An 18,865-nucleotide genomic window follows, 5' to 3' on the forward strand; every position below is an offset into this window, starting at 1 on the left:
ATAACACTTAAAATTTAAATTGAATTGACAGTTCACTTGAATCCTATTTCAAAATTTGATCAAAAGAGGGAGAAGTACATATATACGCTTGTCTCTGATCTGTATAGTAACGTACGCCAATAATTATTTAATAAGTATTGCTAAATGGTATTAATATAATGTGACAGCTGTGACCTGTGGCATGAAGGAGATGTGAATTGTGAACAAAAAGAAGACAGTTTTGGCTTTTAATTAGAAAGCAACGTTACCAGCATGGTAGGGATCCGTGAATTGCATTAACTGGTTTCACAGAACTGGCAATAGCTCTGATGGGACAACGTATGTGCATAGGTGTGGGGTGGGGGGTCTTATAGTTCAGGGACTTTGGGATATTCCCTTCGTTACCTTATATCACACTCAATTAACGATTATTTTTGTAGTTAACTTTCAAGAAACTAATATTTCAATATTATAATGTCAAGCGAAGTTTAGAAATGGATATAACTAGAAGAGTAGTAACGAAAATAATCATTGGAATTTGGATCATACTCGAAGAAACACATAATATACAACACTACATACAATCGTACGGCAAGAATATTTGCTCCCTTTTTTTTTATGAATAAATTTAGCTTTTATTTTGACATGTCTAGCTCGATAAATTATATAATTTAAGTGTATTACATACCATTCAATTTGATCCGACATTGTTATAATAAATCGACTATGATAATAATTACTCAAAATATGTTTAAAGAATTGGACTGGGCATAATTAAGACATGGACTGGGCATTGTCCAAATAAATGGTTGACTCATTAGCCCAATAATTGAGCACTAATTTTTTTGGGTCAAGAATTGGGCACTCTGTTTAAAAACCGAAACTTCATGCAAAAGAGAGAAAAAATCTCCTCTAACAAGGGTCCATGTATGGCTCTCTATGAGTTGTACTACAGAAAACTGGGCCTGCTCATTTGGTAAACTTGTCGGATCAAAGTCCAATTTTCATGTACTCATTTAGTCCACAATTTTTTATATTGTGACGGATATTTTACTAGTTTTTTTTATATTAAATGGAATTAATATTTTTCTTCTTTAATTAATTATCTAATTGAAGAAAAATTTTGGGACTTGTTTAGTTTGATGAAATGTTCTTTTTATTTTAATTTTATGTTTTCACAATTAATTTTAACAATAAAAACAACTGAGCAGTGAAAGGAAGAGAAAGGAACTTAAAGGCAGCAACAGCTGTGCTCCATCTAAAAGTGAAAATGTTCATGTTTCATCAATCTACTAGCTATAGCTAGCCCATTGGTGAATATGAACCTAACCTTTGAATCCCCGTATAAGTCAAGTGCTACAGCTAGGGGGTTCGTCTAGATTTAGGTGTAGGTTCAAATTTCACAATTTTGAACAAAAAAAAATATCAACGCATTTTACAAACAGATAGAATATTTTACTTAATAAAAATGGATACAATAGCACTCTATTTAAGAATTTAAATTTTATCATTTTGGTAAGTATAATTTTCTTACCGTAATACCTATATCAATTATTAATGCATCATTTATATATGCTTTCAATACAAAAATTTACACCGTTTTAAAAGGATTGTTACTGTGAATGAGCTGTAAAACCCGGATCGAGTTCAGCGTATCTTAATGAAAAATTTACTTCTTCCTTCAATTTTCCCTTCTTCCGCTGGAATGAAAAACAAATAAAAAAGAGAACCTAGAAGTTTAAAATAAATAAATTGTAGTTTTAAAAAATTATAAAAATCATATACAGTAAGCAAGTTGAAAGATCAAAGATATACAGTAAACACGTAAGAATACTCTATCTTGTCGTGTTTTCCATTTCTAGCCTCTCAGGACATTTTCTTGCCCCTTAATTTAATCTAATTTTTTTTCAAAAATATAATGGACTGGTGACGTCATCAATGATCGGCGACATCTCCGACTTCACCGTCGACTGGAGTGACGAGAAGACGACGTCGTCGACTAGACGCTACCCGAATCTCCAATGCCGTTCCCATACAAAATGTCAGACAAGTATTTTTCAATTTCATCGGGTAAAACTCTAATGACAGACTCCGACCCGACCCGGTTCTTCTCGTAGAATTCACTGTACTTGGTCGCCAACTTCGAAGCTATCGACGCTTTGATTTCGTCACGCAGTTTCGGGTCGGATACGATCCACGAGCTTTGTTTTTTACACGCTTCTTGAAACGCAGCCTTGAACCTCAAGAAGCAGGCCCTGGCTTTCTCCGCCGCGGGATTTTCCGGCAACGATGAAAACACCGCGCTCCACCCTACGCGCTCATACTTGGACGCGTACTCTCCAACCTTCAATTCGTGCTTCTCCAACCAATCCTCGCCGAGAAGGAATCCTAGGTTGGATTTGCGAACCTTTTCGACAACGTATTGCATGTTATTCGCGAGAAACAGGTAAGAGAGCGCCACGTCCTTGTACAGCTCCGCTTTGCCGTCGAGCTTGCAAAGCACGACGAGTATGAGCCACGCGATTCGCTCCGATAACTCCGAAGCCGACGTGTTTTCCTCACGCATCGGGCTGCGATAGTAAGATTCCGGCATCGGTGATTGCGGCAAATCGGCGATTATATCGACCAGCACGCCACTGTAATCGGCGAGGAACGTGAGGTAGTTCATCACATAGCGCGTGAGAGGGTGAACCCCACCGCCGGGTACCGGTTTCTTGGAGGAATCCTTCTGAATCGCGGTTTCGAAATCCGTTAGCATCGTTCTAACGGCCTCGCCGAGTTTGGCCATTGATGTAACGGCCTGCAAGCGAATATTCGAAGTTGATTCGAAGGAGAAGATATGTTGGATTTGAGGCCAGTGGTCTGAGATGGCTTCGTACAAATCCAAAGTCCTGAACATTTTTTCCGGCGTTTTCTTGCACTTTGCCACCATTTCCGGGAATCCAAACAGCGACGCGGCACCGTCTTTCGTAATTTCGGTGAAACAGGATTCGGCGATTCTCTTCCCTGAATCGGCAGCGAAGACGTGATCGCAGAGGATCCTCTCGCCGTGAAACAGAGTTCCAACGGCGACTTTAACGGCGTTTAACCAACTCTTGATCTTGAACTCGAGCACTTCCCAATCCATTTTTTGAACCTGAGAGAAACTCAACCGTTCCACTCCGAGATGGTAAAGTGCCTCATCGACGATTGATTTTCTCATAACGTTGTAAACCTTGACGCACTCTTTGCCGTATCCAGACGAAATCATACATTCGGCGATGGCCTTCAAATCGGCCATGGCGAGCATGGAAACCCTCTCGGTCTCGGAGACGCGAAACTCATTTTCGGATATTTCGTCGTCGCAATCGGAGACGCTGCTTCTGTGATCGACGGAGGAACGGGCGGAGACGGTTTCGGGATCCAAGTGTTCCCTGTTAGAAGATAAAATCTGGTAGAACTCTTTCTCGAGCGTGTTCATTGCGAGTTGCATCAAGAACTGAGGTCGCACGAGGGAAGTGGAGGTGGAATCCTGTGCGACGAGGTACTGCATAGCGGATTGTAGTCCCTTAACGGCATTTAGGTACTGTTCGGCTTCGTGGCGCGTGCCACTGAAAAGAGACGTAGTGATTTTGGATTGGGAATTGGCGTTGGAATAGTCCCATTTTGTTATGAGTGACTCCGCTGTTTCTATGTTTTCTTGCATTAAGGAGTCTGAGAAGGTGCGGAGAGGAGAGGGAGGTGGGACTGATGACGGGGAAGGAAGTGGTGGTTTGAAGAAAATGCTTCTCATTCCTTTTCTTGGCATTTTATTGCTTTACAGTGTGGTAATGGTGTGTTTGTTGAGGTTTATGGGTATGAGAAGAAGCAAAGCCAGAGCGGGGTTTATATAGACTAGTGTTTGACTCAAACAATGGTTGACTATGTCCCTTGATGGGACCTGCAGCGAGCGCAGTGTATGATTATTGTCAAGAGGATACGCGGTAGGAGTCAGGACTATGCATAAAGCGTTCCTCGTTCTTTTTCATCTGTTGCTTTCCACACCTGTTCCAACGTTCCACGAAGATGCCAAAACATTCATCAAAACTAAGTTTTACCACCCCATAATTAGCTTAATAAGAGCTGTTGCAAGAAATGTATTACTTATCACGCTCTTTCCAACGTAATAAGATTCATGTTTTTTTATAATTTTTAATTAGTAATAAAAAACATATTTAAAATATATATGAGGGAGTATGTGGCTAACTTTTCGTTGCTTAATCATGACTCGCGAGTTGCCAACCCGAAAAGAAAGTGGTTCCAAATTATCTTCCTTTGGTAGCCTACCAAAATTTAATTCCTGTGAGCTTCGGCTACATAACAGTAATAGGGACGCACTTATCTAGCTTCTACCCAAAAAACTTGTGCAGGACTTCATAAATGCTTGCTGAATTTATGTTTCAAATGACATCTCCGATTAAAACAACTCTAACAAGTCGTTAAAACGATTCTTATAATATATTTTTATTACATTTTTTTCTAATGTTACATAATTTTTATTCACTTTTTTTTTTCATGAGAAGGAAAAATTAATATACTTGAATCCGAGGAAACTAGTTTGGAACCCATTAAAAATAAAATCTCAACACCAGTTTTTTATAGTACCCGTTGCTCTGACTTGTTCATCGAGACTTGCTCTCTATTAATTCTCAACTGCTATTTAAGTTGTTAAACAAATTGTTTTTCAATAGCAACTTTCGTTTGGAGGTGCTCTAAGCCACTTGATCTCTCGTGGAAAGCAACTATGTACAAGTATAAATTAACATCTTTTACATCACTTAATTCTCACTGTCCTATATGCATGAGGTTGGTTAATGTACTCCTATTTATTTTTTTGGATTTTTTATTTTTAATATTATTCATATTTTATTTTTCTATCATATTATTTATCACAATTTTTTTAATTTATTTCTTTGTCCCACCATCTCACAAGACGGGACATATCACACAAGAAAGACAATATCATTCTTTTTTAATAGAAACATATTAGTAACATTTTCAAATTTGTTGGAAGAATAATCCTATAATTTTTTAACTGTTACGCCTCGATGGTATAGTTTACCAAACTCTTTCTAAAAAAATGAATGTTAATGTATTTTTAATAGTTTTTAAAATGAATATTTTAATAAGTTAACCTGAAATTTATTAAATTTTTTTTAATGATTTAACATACTAACAATTTTTTAAAAAAAGTAGGTGACAAAAGTCCACTCCAAATTCGAATAGAACCAAATTAGAATTGGAATACTGCAATTACTATTTGATGGAAGAGAATTGGAATCGTGTAAATAATATACCATTATTATTAATTTAATTAAAATATACCATAATCTCAACTTTTAAAAATATTATTCACGTATATTTTAGTAAGATTTAATTATTAAAAATTCGGATCTTCTTCCGCGACTATGATATTTTATCTTTAATACTTAAAGGCTTTATTGGATAAAATTAACTTAAAGTTTATAAGTTATACTTTATCATTGATATGTTAGCCAAAAGTTTATATCCTATACTCGATAAAATCAGAATTATTTAATTTAAAAAATAGACGTATAACTAGTTAACATATGTTAAATAATAAAAAATTAGTAATATTATTTTATATAAATGTAAAATATTTAAAGACATGAGAATACAATAGAAAATAAATATATCAGAAGGTAACTACTCATAACCTAAATCTTAATTTGAGTAACTTTCAATTAGTTCACTTTTAAAAGTTATTTATATTTTTTTTCCGTAAATAACTTTATTAACTGATTTTAAAAATAATTTATTATCAATCACACACACAATCTAAACTGTATTACGTGATCTTTCTTCGCTAGTTGTTTTGAAAATTATATTGACGGTTGAAATTTTTGTTACCCGTTGACTGCACTCAAAAGCTGGAGAAGAGGATCCAAAGTAAATTCTTAAATGATAAAGTCAATAGTCATGGAGGTCAGAAATAAAGCTGAGCTTATGACCTTGTCTTTTCAACAATAATACATGTTATTTTCAAACAAACATTAATAGTTTGGTGTAATACATGTTATTTTCAAATAAACATTAATAGTTTGGTGAATACTCTTCTCCATTTGGTTTAGAACTGGAAAAAATGGCATTTTGGAATAAGAAATGGGTATATGAAAAAGAGAGATAAAATATAAATAAACAATATGATAGATGATGTGATAAAAAAATCAATATAAAAAAATTGTGGTAAAAAAAATTATAATAAAAGTTCATCTTTACCTCTTGGAGTCAGGTTGAAATTAAAGAATTAGCCTCTTTCTTTTAAAGTTATTAGAAGACAAACTTTTATTAGAAGACAAACTTTTGATCGGTATAACACTTGTTATGTTTAGAATTTTTTTTTTTGTAGGATTTAGTTTTTAATAAATTAAATAAGCAAAATTTTAATCATAATTAATCTTCATATATTAAGTAGTGGTTTGGTTAAAAGAATTTTAATTTAGAGCATAATAAATTTTTAGTCTGATTAGTATATAATATTTTAAAATAAAAATTGAATTTTTTTTTAGTTTGTATAAAAGATGTTGTTTAAAACTAGTCCTTGAAACTTTTTAAAGATTTAACTTCTAATAAATTAAGCTGATAAAAAGTTAATCTTTGCTTTTATCTTTTATATATTAATTGTTGAATTAGATAATAAAATTTTAATGAAGTATTTTTATAAATTAAGTACTCAATATATTTTTGTCATAATCACTACACAATTAAATTTTTAAAAAAATTATATCCATCAATTAATCCTCGTAGCCTCTTTTCTCTTACTTTTAATTTTTTAAAAATTAACAAATTTGTTTTCTTAATTTCACTTTTAATGATCTAAGTCAAAGAAAAAACAAAATCATGACTTCACTTCCACATTGAAATATGAGTTTGGGAAAGAAAAAAAAAACCCTAAGATGGAAATTGGTGATGGATAAGAGGGAGACAGAGATGTGACGATGAAAGTACATCGTGTTCCCATCTTGCGCAAGCGTTAATTCAACGCTAAATATATAAATGTTAATGACAAAAAAAGTACTTATTTAATTTTTTTGAACTAGATTTTAATAAAATTTATTTTAAAAACTAATTACAAGCATTACAATTTTAATAAAAAATTAAAACTCATTTAAACTAAGAATATATTTTTTGTTCTGTTTACTTATCATAGCTATAGTTATAGTGTTTTTTTTTTCCACGATACATGAAATGAGATGGTTAATAGACTACAAGATTAACCAAGAAGACTGGTGAAAAATATAGTAAGAAAGTGTATAGAGTGTTCTACTCCTCCCATATCATTTAAAAGGAAAACATAGTAAAAGTGAATACATGTGACATGAAAGTGCAAACCGGCTAAAAATCTAGTTGAATATAGTTAACCCTTTTTTTGGTTACTTCTGTTTGTTTGTTTTTGTTTGGGGACGGTTTCTTATTCTTGTTCAATGCATACTAATTTAATACTTCTGGTAAACATGTTTCTATTTTGTCTTAATTAAATGCACATTTCCTTGTTCGTGAATTTTGTATTTAGTACTCTTATTAATTAGTTGGTGAGGTCACGGATTTCACAGCTATTTTATTGTGCTTATCGTAAGCATGCATTCCAATTAAGACATCTCAAATTTTTTTGGCTATTTTCTATTAGGCCGTTACCTCGTTTCATTTACGTCTTTTACAATCTTCACTAACTTAATTTATATCCAAATATTAGTCTATGTTGGATGCACATTGATTAGTTGCTTCGCTCTCTTGGCTTTGATCAAGTCATACGAATGATATCTTTTATTTTGTTTTTTCTACCACACATTAAGCAAACAAAAAATCGTGTCAAAAGCACCAAATACAACGGGTCATGATGATCCAGACATTTATGAATTGAAATATAAAAAATGGTAAAATTTATAGTATTATGGATAAACAAGAGAATTTATACGTAGAAAAATTTTAACTGTTAATTTTCTATGAATAAATAATAGAGTTAATTGATTAGCTAAAAAAATGTTAATACTTTTTTATTTTAAAAATATTAAAAGAATTATAACTGTAAAGTATATAACATTAAGAAGTACCAAAAAAGAATTTGAAGACCATTTTTATATGCATTGTATAATGAAATTGCGCCCACGTATGGGATCCATCTTTTGCTAAGTTAAATCCTAATTTGTTTCCAATGCGAAGTAGCCCTCGTTTATATATTTCCCACTAAAACTGTTTATTATAGTTATTTTTAATTTTCCTTCAACAATTAATATGTTCTTGATTGGGTAGGTAATTAATCGTGATATATCACGATAATTAGACAAATAAAAATAGGGTTAAACAATAAGCTGCAGTACTCATATTTTAACTTAATCAACGCATTGTCATGAACACAGCAATGATTAATGCACAAATCACCTCTATAAATTAAATATGAAAGGGTTTTTAAGAATTATTTTATTTCTTTACCATATTATGTGACCTTTATTTTTACATTTAGCAAATAATTTGTAAATTCCATTTTTTATAATTTATTTTTCATTTATAAAATTCAGTAAATTTTAAAATAATAATGCAATGCGCCTGTATTTTTTTGTTTTAAAAAATATTTTAATTTAATAATATCCGTTCTGTATATGAAAATTCACTTATTCTTTTTTACAAATTGTGTGTACGTATAACGTCACCCCTAATTACTTGTCATATCAAAAGTTAAAAAGAAAGCGAGATTATTAGATCAATTGCCACATAATTATTCTAATGCGCATGATTAATTATGTATATCAAATGTACAAGATACATGTGATGTAGATAAAGAAAAAAAATGATATACCAACGATAATACGTTTTTTTTAGCATTTTGATCATGTGGTCTAACATTAATTAGCTTAATTGCACGCATTTCCTTGATCTGGTAAAATATAGAATGGGATTCGAATTTATAATTGTGGCTCTTTATACGTTACAAACTCGTGCGTTGCATGAAAAACTCTTGGATTGGATTATAAATATAAAAGATTTCGATCACATAGCATGAGATTTATGATATAATCTTTTCACGTGGGTCACGATTAGTCCATTAAAGACAACTACTAGAGATGAACATAAGTGAAGTAATGTGAAGGGGATAGTGATATAATTTACGTTAAATGAGTCAAGTCAGATTTAGAGGACACTTGTAAGAGATTATTTGAATAAGATTTGCCATCAAATTTATGAATAAATTACCAATTAATAAAAAATTATTAAATCTACATTTAATTAAATTATTTATAAAAAACATCCTTATTTACCCAGTAATTAATGTTTTTTTTTATAAGTTTCATTAGTTTAAAATGTTAGAGGTGAATTATTTGAAAAAAAATATTTGAGAGGCAAGTTATTTTTTCAATATAAATCACAAATTATTTTTTTCATAAAAGTAATATTTTATAAAATAATATTTTATTTGAGTCAAAATGTCTATAATACGATGAGTTAGCTTTTTTAAATATTTCTGTTTTGACGTACACAAATTCAAATATGAAATATTACTTAAAATCAAATAAAAATATATAACAATATATTTTATTCAATTTTATTACAATATTTTAAAAGTAAATTTGAGTTTTTTTTGGTTGAGATCCTAATACGCATTCGGAAATGGATTTTTTTTTTGGCAATTTTTAGCGTGAATTACAAAATTTGTAATGCATTTTTTGTTTGAATAAGTTCATTTTTATTTAAGTAAATTTAAATTTATTTAAATAAAAATACACTTTAAACTTCACTTCACGCTAAAACTAAAAAAATCTATATCCATACTCATTCCTAGCTACTCTACTCATTTTAAATTTCCACAATTTGATGTTGTTTAACAAACGAAGCTGAAAAGAAAGAGGAAAGGGTAAGGAAAGTAGAAAGTGGATAGCATTAGCATTAACCACTGTCCAGAAAGAATTAAGAAAAAGACAAAATAAAATCACTGTCTCACTCGCGCCTCTGTAATAAAGTTGGCAACTTCACATTGAACAGTTAACATTTTGAACTGCTTCCTATGACTAATAATGTCCCTTGTGCTGCCTCCAACTAATTCCACGCTTTATTCTTCAACGTAATAGCTTCCACACGTATATGACTTTAGTTACAGTTATTGTCTTTGTTTTTTCCACTTTTCGGTGAAACATTCTTGAACATTTGTCTAAAGTATTAAAAATATATATAAATTAGAAATAAAAATAAAATTTATATAATTTTCAATTATATTTTTATTTCAACCAATTTCAAGTTAGCGTCAATTTTAGCGAAATTACGAGGAATTGTAATTGTATATTAATGTAAGTCCCAGTAGAAAATATTAGAATAATAACTTGCTAATGTATATAAACCGCGGTTGATAATACCGTGGCTTGTTATAGGAAGAGAGAAAAATCGTAACTACCAAATACGATATTATTTTAATATTAAATTTACCAATTTTGTAATATATATATTGTTGAGAAATTATATTTCAAAATTGTATAAAGTAAGATTGTACTATTCTATTTGAATTTAATTTTCTTGTTCAGATAATCAATAAAAACATATCATGAATATATCTTTTATATTAATTATTATAATCATAATTTATGATTGAGTGATAATTTAAAAGATTTTTACCTTATCGGTGTATATAAATAAAATTTATTATATTTATATTTTTTCATTTTAATATTAATAAATCTATTCACATATTTATTATTTTAATCTGGTTTTAAAAAAGCATAAAAAATTATGTAAGTGGTACGTTTTAAATTAATTAAGGACACGTTTGAATAAATAGATTAACACACGTCATATCTTATCCTCTTTTTCTGTTACTAATCGAGTTTTAACATTTTTCTTGCTTTAAACTCAAAATTATTCTGTATTTTAGATTAATTTGCGGTATATCTTAATTCGTGATTCATAATAAACTCTACTCAATTTTAAAAGGACTAATCAAATAAATGCATAAAAGGGACCCAAGAAAATCAATGCAGAAAATTCAAAGTGAAATTTGTACAATTTCTATTATACCAACTCATACAGGAGACTAATCAAAAATCAACGATGAAAATGTGGAACTTAACTCGTTTAGATTCAGTTTGGCAATTCTTTGACTCGAAAGGGAATGTATTAAGTAGGTGGAAAACTAAGCAATCAAGAAAATGGCGTGGAAGATTCAGAATCGGGGGAATAAAACATGTTAACTATAAATACAATGATAATGACAGAGGCATGAGAGAACAATACGTTGAGAATCTTCTTGAGGTATTAAGTGAACAAAAACTTCAAGTTATATCTGCAATGCATCGCCAAAGAATTTTCAGCATCAAGAAATATCCATTTGCTTTCGCAGAATGAAGATTCGTGTGTGCTGAATATATGTGGACCTCGTTTGAAATTTTCGATGTTGCTATTATTATTATTATCCTTAAATATTTTTCAGCCTTCACAACAAAAGTGCAATGTGTGTGGGGTCTATGTTGGCTTATTCAGGAAAACAACTTCTCACACCATTTATATGAACTGCTTGAAAAATAAATAACTGGATTTATATATTATTACCCCTTGACAACCTTTGGACAATAATTTTTTGGCCTTAGAATAAAATTATCTTTTCTGACCATTTTTTTTAATCAAACTATCTGTCGATTGGAATAACTTATCGTCCTATCTTCCCATAATCTCATCTTAAGCTATCCTAATAGTATTTAAAACATAAACCACCAAAATGACATGAACCATTAGCATACCTCTTCTTAAACCAAAAGAAAAAGAGATAATTTTCAACTATAATTTTAAAGGATTACTCAATATGCTCTCAGAAAAATAAAAAAGTTCATTGAATTTTGAACACGTGCGTATATGATGAACCCATGAGAGCCTTGTGTTGCGGTTATTTTGAACACGTTTTGAGGGTAAAGCGAGAGGTTTGATCCCCCTACAGTTTTATCCAATTTCCCATTAATGGACAACATGTCCAAATTCAACAAATCGATATCTAAACCAAAACCTGTTTAACTCTTTGACGGCCCAACCCATAGCAAGCCAACTGGCTTCAAGTTAGTTGAATTTTGTGTTGGGCTGAGTTGAGTCAACAATAAATAGAGCTAAATTTTTTTAGACCATGCGTAAGTTAAAGCTAATCAACGTTAAACACTAACGTAAAATTTAAGAATTTCACCATTAACCAATTACCATATCGATGTTCAAATGGTTTTTTAACAAGGACATAAGATACCCAATAAACAGTTTTCTCGAGAATTTTTTTTTTAATACACTTGATGTATCATTATTTCTGTAGCAGGACGCCAAAATTATACATTTAATTAGACACTCGATTCGAGTTGCACTTAATATTTGTCAATCTAAATTCTTGTCTCAATATGTGCAGTTCACAAACAAATGGTGCACACCATGTATATAAAACATCTCTTTCAAAGCTAAAAAAAAAAACAGAAAACAAGGTCGTAATTCTGTTTCATGAAAAGTAAGTTAAGTGAAAGGAGACAAAAATAGAACCTGAGAAGACTAAATTTTTTTTAAATATTATGTCAAATAACAAATAGAAAGTGACGCCAAAAATATCATCCAAACTCGGATCCAACGTTACACCTTTACCGCACATTTTCTAATTGGGAAATACATTTCCTTCTTCTCCTCACGCTCCGTCTTCAAAGATTCCTGCAAGAAATACAAAGCAAAATTTATTCAGCCATTAAATGAAGGGATGGATAATGACAGCAAACTTCAACAAACAGATCCCCCAAAATTAAAACAGATATTGTCATATACGAGGAGAGCCTAGATGGTAAACTACAGTTCAATATATCACCCCAACAAGATAGACAATCTAAAATCAGTGCAAGTTTGAAACTTCTGCAAGTAATTTTACAAGCTATAAGAGAAATTGAATTGTCTCTTGCTCGAATAAGGCTAAGTGATAATCATGCCATTGCATTGAGACCCTTCAACCAAACTGTGTTCCCTACTCCAATCAATGCGCCCGTATTTAAGATATTTACAACAAAATATACTTCCAAAAAATAAAAGAAACAACAATATTATTTGTGAAAGTAGATGACATCTAAAATAGGAAAAAACAATGTAAATTACAAGTTGCCATTTAACATTTTGTACTTACATATGGTGATCCAGTTAGACAAAACACAAGCCTAATCTTTATGTTGCTGTAAGTTTTGGCTAAATAACCTAATAAAGACCTATTTGAAAGAATTTATGAACAGGTTATTGAGTGATAAGTTGTTTTCAACTTATTTTAATAAGCTTCTTAATATAGCTTATTAAAATAAGTTATTTTCAGCCTATTCAAATAAGTTTAATAGTTAAACTTATGACATAATTCATCATTTTAAAAATAGTTTACCAAATAAATGTTTAAATAAACAGTTATCTAAATGCACCCTAAACCCTAAATCAGCCATATCTCCAGCTTATAACATGAGATGCAAGTGTACGCTGATGGTATAACTTCCATCCAACACACTACCATTCAGAAGAGTTCAAAATCAAAATCTAAAAAAGATGTATTGGTTTAGGATTTCATTAGATTTTAAAAGACTTATTTTAAGTAAAAAAATCTATTAATATTTAATCAAAATTTTATGTCACTTTAAAAATAATTTAGTGGTATTTTTTTAAAGAGTCCATTAAAATTCATTGATATTCATTTGAGACTTTTTACAACTTAAAAATAATTCATTAAAAAATATAAGGATTTTAAAGGATTGTATTAGAAAAATTTTGAAGGACTTTTTAGTAATATTTATAAATACTAAATTCATAAAACAATTCCATCCAAACCCATCAGATTTTGGAGGATTGTTTGAAGTAATTTTTCAAATGCTTAAAGAATTTTCAAGTAAATTTTTTTTTTCTATGCTCCTTTTTTCTCTGCTAATAGCACTACACTACTGTTCATATATAATAATGTACTATTATTCCCATTCCATTCCCTTATTTGGTAAAAATGTAAATGACAGTACTATTGACTTGCTCTATTTAGTTGAGTTATTCCTCAGATACATAACACAAAAAATGCTTGAAATTTTAACTTTTAATTAATAATTTTTTTTACAACATGTATCAAAAAAAGAGAAAATTAAAAGATAAAATTGATATTATGATCTCTACAATTAACTGTAGATCTTCAAATAGTTAACTAACACTTTTAACTGTTGAGTTTGAGATATTTTTCTACACCATATAGCATTTTATTAATTGAATAAATGGATGTTTAAATATCTAAAATATATAAATAATAATGTGTATATATATATATATACCTAATAGATACTTATATAATTAAAAACAATATTATAATCTCGTAAAAGGCTTAACTGTTATATATATATATATAATAGTTAAACCTTTTACGAGATTATAATATTGTTTTTAATTATATAAGTATCTATTAGGTGAGACATAAATTTAATAAGTATTCTTAATTATATAAGTACACATATAGCCGATCACAATTTGCTACAAGTGAAAATTTTCACAAGATTTTGAAGGCTTTGAATACAATAACATCTACTTTGATGGCTAAAATTAGAGAAAATACAAAGTTCTTCCCTTTCTTCAAAGTACGCACTAATTATCTTATAATAAAAATTATAATTAAATTTGACACTATCATATTTATATTTTTTATAGAATGAAGTGTTATATATGCTAACTTTTAGGATTGCATTGGAGCTATTGACGGGACACATATTTCAGCAATGGTGAAGGGGCGATGTAAGCAGTTATCATAATCGTCATAGAAAAATATTACAAAATGTATTAATCGTTTGTAATTTTGATTTGGAGTTCATGTACATTTTTAGTGGGTGAAAAAGTTCGGCTCATGATTCTAAGCTACTAAATGATGAATGGACTTAAAAGTAGCTCAAGGTAAGTGCTTTATTTTTTAAATAATAATAATAATAATAATTTGCATATGTAATTAGGTAAATATTTATTGGTAGATTGTGAATTTTCTAACCGACGCCAAGTTTTAGCTCCATTTCGAAGTGTAAAATATCATTTACAAGATTTTGCAGATCAGGGTAATAACCCTAAATAAGAAATAATTATTCAATCTTCGTCATGCGTCTTTAAAGAATATGATCGAAAGAATATTTGATATTTTTAAATTAAGGCTTACAATTTTTAAATCAGCACCTTCATATTTATTTAAAATAGAAGTAGAACTTGTGTTAGCATATGCAATACTATATAACTTTCTTCACAAATAATGTTGTTCTAATGAATTTCTAATTAAACCGATGAACGAATATTCATCTTCAATATTACCGGCTAATAAAAATCATAATTTTGAGTCTATTATTCAAACCTAGGAGCAAGAACGAGAACACGTTAATACTTGGAGAACTAATATAACTATGGATAGGTGGGTGAATGCTATTTAGGAAGATACGATACTATAAAAAATTATTATTATCATTATTTAACCAAACATTGTTATTTTTCATTATTTTTGTCTCTGACTCTTTTCAAATTTAAATGTATGAAAAAAAATTTAAACTCTTTATGTCAAAAATTTACCAAATTCACAAAGTCCTTGAGAATCAATTAAAATCCTGACTTAGAAGTTTTACAAAATTTATTAAAATTCTGATTTTAAAGTCATGCTAAAAGCCTTAAAAGTTATAAAAATCCTGAAATCTTTCAAACTAAAAAAATTCTTTAAAATCTTAATCCATTACACACCCTAATTCTGCATTTCAACTAAATTCAGAGCCAATCATCTCCATTATTCACCATACTCAGAAGATTATCTTTCTACAGTCAACACTAACAACACCTCTATAAGACAACTAACCCTAACGTTTACACAAACATAAACTAAGCAATAAGACTAGTCTTGAAAAAATAGAACAGAAACTTCTATTAGAAAATAGAAGCTAAGAAGAAAGAATAAAAGGAACCTGGTGCTTTGTGAGGCGTCTTCTGATAGCTCTGGTCTTCTTGGGACGCAGATCCAACGGTAGGTACTTCTTCTTCTTGTAAGCTTCTCTCAGCGCTGCTTTTTGCTTCTGAGAAATCACGGTCAGCACCTGCGCTATCGAAAGCCGAACCACTTTTCTGCATGGTCCACACAATAAAACAAATGCAATTAGGTTTGCATAACATTGCAATGCTAAATCACAATTTACGAGAGAGTGAGAGAGTGCACATCTTCGAGAGCTTGTTTGGGGCACCGCCGGTGACCTTAGCAACACGGAGAAGAGCAAGTTCTGCTTTCAGATCCTTTAATTGGTTCAGAAGCTCTGCTTTCGTCTTGTTCCTCAGCTCATACACTTTGATTCTTGCTTTTACGTTCAAAATTTAAAGGATTTAGATTCGACAAAATTTGAAAACAAGGAATATTGAAATCAAATTGAGGGGAAAAGAAAACATATTTTAGAAGCACATTGTGCAATTGCATTCGTTTCTTCCTACCCATTCTGAAGCTCCTGTGTCCCTGAGAGTGAAATGAAACCCTAATTGCTCTGTTTCCTTCCCTAAACCCCAACCAAGTTCTCCTTTTTCGGTCAATAAACCCCAACCTAGTTCTCTTTTTTTTTTTTAAATCGTGGACCCCAATTGGGCTTGAATTAAGCCAACTTCTCAATATCTACAAGTGCTAAACTTTGAATGCTATTTCACTTATGTTGAAAATGAAATTGGCTACCAAAAAAAATTTGAAATTTATTTGCTATTGTTTTGTTTGTTATGGGTAATTTTTTTCAATAATTCTTCTCTTAAAAAAGTTTAAATGAATATAATATACTTTTAAGTGGATGGATTAAATATTCATTCGTAAAAAAGATAATTAATGAATTCATTAAATGGTTTTTGTTAAATAGATTGGAATTTTATAATATATTTTTGATAGATCACAAGTAGATTAATGATTCATTTTTACTTATAAATTAAAATGTAACTCAAAATTTATTCAAATCATATAATTGCCACCGTACTCTATAGTTCTATGCATTGATGTTTGACCAGTGAGCAGAACCAATCCATACCTACTTAGATCTAAATTCTGAACAGGAAGTTGGCAAAAATCAATTTCTTCTCTGCACTTTCCGGCTAATCGTCCTCCATCAGTGGATTTATAACACAAACATATGAAGAAGCATTGGATATTTGCGTGGTTCATGAGCCACATAAATTTATATTATGCCAAGGCTTAAACAAACGAAACGATTAAGAAAGATGCGAAAAAAGGAAGGAAAGAAGGGAGAGAAATTTAAGGATAGTGTTTGAAAAGGTCTCAAATTCTTAATCCTTCAACTGATGACACACACACCTTTAAACGCGTGATTATATGTATAACTTAGTCTTCTTTTTGTCAACAATATATAAAAATTTTAAAACTTTACTCTGAATCACTGAAGGGTACCCACAGCAAAAGCTATATGTAATTTAATGAAGGATCTGATAAAGGTCTAAAAGCAATCCATGCTGGTGTAGAAAGACTTCACAGCGAGCGACAGTGTGACACGGTGCATTTGGTTTTGCATACCCACTAGAACTAGTATGAATTAATCCATGTGCACTTGTACGTTACCCACAGAACTTTTGTGTAATATTGTGTTTTTGTTTGAAAGAATCACAGGTTTGACAGTATGTACAAGCCTGATAAGAGTAAAATATAGATCACACAGAAGGAACCCATGTGTTCATTTATTTGGTATAGTATAGAGAAACACAACAGGCAAGGTTTGATGCATCTGCAAAGCATTTGAGTTTATGAATAATTAAAGATGTTTATTGCTTTGGATTTAATTGTTGGCCTTCTAATTTTCATTTTCAAGACCCTTTTGTGATTTAGTTGTTGGCCTTCTGTCATATATATGTTTTTTGAGGGTGCTGTATGTCGCAAGTTAAATTTGAATCAATTGTAATATTTAAGGGTAACAGAACAGTAGCAACTCTTTTAGGAAATGGGCATGCATTGTACATTGATAAATTAATGATGATTACTTCTTCTATAATTATAATCATTTTAAGTTTACTAAAATCCTCCTGCGTTGAATTCATAATTTTCCTTAACTTTATTTTTCTTTTTGTTTTTTCTTCAATTTTTTTAACTTGCGTAGTGCACAAAGCATAGCCGACCTTTGACCTATTATTTGTCCTCTATCATCAAGCAATCCCCAAATTCTGGCACAAGATTCTTTAACTCTCATGATTCAAACGGATAATTATTTTTATTTACAATATGATGGCAACTTCAAAACCTAACGTGTATATATAATAATAATAAAGGGCACTATTACGGTGCGATGTTGCAGTCAAGGAAGAGAACTTCAATTTCTCTTTTGAAGACCAAACGCAACACAACAGTTACGTGTGTGGATTGGTGTAATAATACTATCATGAAATATAATGTGATGCCTAAAACACAACATTGCTATATGCTACGGGACGAATTACTCACGAATTAATGTATGTGTTTTATCTGTAAAATAGTAAGTTAAAAAATAAATTAAAATAGGGAGCTACCAGAAATCAGGCTAGGTTGTTGTACAACGTTATAGTCACAAACTACTCTTACTGTCTGATCATTTCCTCTAAAACGACATGTCGTCAAGTGTTCTTTTATCAACTTACAAAACGAATCTTAAAGGGAGTGTTTCGAATTTTGTCGCTGAAATCTTGAATCTCCAAAATAATTTCATGATAAAATATCTATCAAACTGAGCATATTCAGAGTTTCAAACTGTGATTTGTAATCGCAATTGAGGTCCCAACATTAGTAATCGTGACTATAATTTTGACTAAGAAAGCATTTGTAAGAGCTTATGGTAATAACATACAGTTTGAAAAGGATTTTTTTAGCTTATTTTGATAAAGAATACGTACT

At 30.6% G+C, this 18,865-nt stretch overlaps 2 protein-coding genes across 2 annotated transcripts; both read right to left on the bottom strand.

Moving 5' to 3' along the window:
* Positions 1 to 1,424: 1,424 nt before the first annotated feature.
* On the bottom strand, positions 1,425 to 3,811 carry LOC113860072 (exocyst complex component EXO70H1-like). The gene has a single exon (XM_027492697.1). The coding sequence runs from the start codon at positions 3,764 to 3,766 to the stop codon at positions 1,979 to 1,981; it is 1,788 nt and encodes a 595-aa protein (XP_027348498.1). The 5' UTR covers positions 3,767 to 3,811; the 3' UTR covers positions 1,425 to 1,978.
* Positions 3,812 to 12,455: 8,644 nt separating this feature from the next.
* LOC113858906 (60S ribosomal protein L35-like) lies at positions 12,456 to 16,545 on the bottom strand. The gene is made up of 4 exons (XM_027491701.1): positions 16,450 to 16,545; positions 16,184 to 16,319; positions 15,936 to 16,092; positions 12,456 to 12,666 (listed from the first exon to the last, which is right to left on the bottom strand). Exons 1-4 carry the CDS (start codon positions 16,451 to 16,453, stop codon positions 12,592 to 12,594), a joined length of 372 nt encoding a protein of 123 aa, XP_027347502.1. The 5' UTR covers positions 16,454 to 16,545; the 3' UTR covers positions 12,456 to 12,591.
* Positions 16,546 to 18,865: the final 2,320 nt, after the last annotated feature.

This window comes from Abrus precatorius, unplaced genomic scaffold (genome assembly GCF_003935025.1).
Source record: "Abrus precatorius isolate BTA unplaced genomic scaffold, Abrus_2018 Scaffold2, whole genome shotgun sequence".
NCBI classification, from domain to species: domain Eukaryota; kingdom Viridiplantae; phylum Streptophyta; class Magnoliopsida; order Fabales; family Fabaceae; genus Abrus; species Abrus precatorius.

Coding starts and splice junctions, on each gene's coding strand:
- LOC113860072 (XM_027492697.1), bottom strand. CDS start 3,766: ATGCCAAGAAAAGGAATGAGAAGCATTTTCTTCAAACCACCACTTCCT.
- LOC113858906 (XM_027491701.1), bottom strand. Junction 16,093..16,183: donor CCAAACAAGCTCTCGAAGAT/GTGCACTCTCTC, acceptor TGGACCATGCAG/AAAAGTGGTTCGGCTTTCGA. Junction 12,667..15,935: donor GACGCCTCACAAAGCACCAG/GTTCCTTTTATT, acceptor TATTTCTTGCAG/GAATCTTTGAAGACGGAGCG.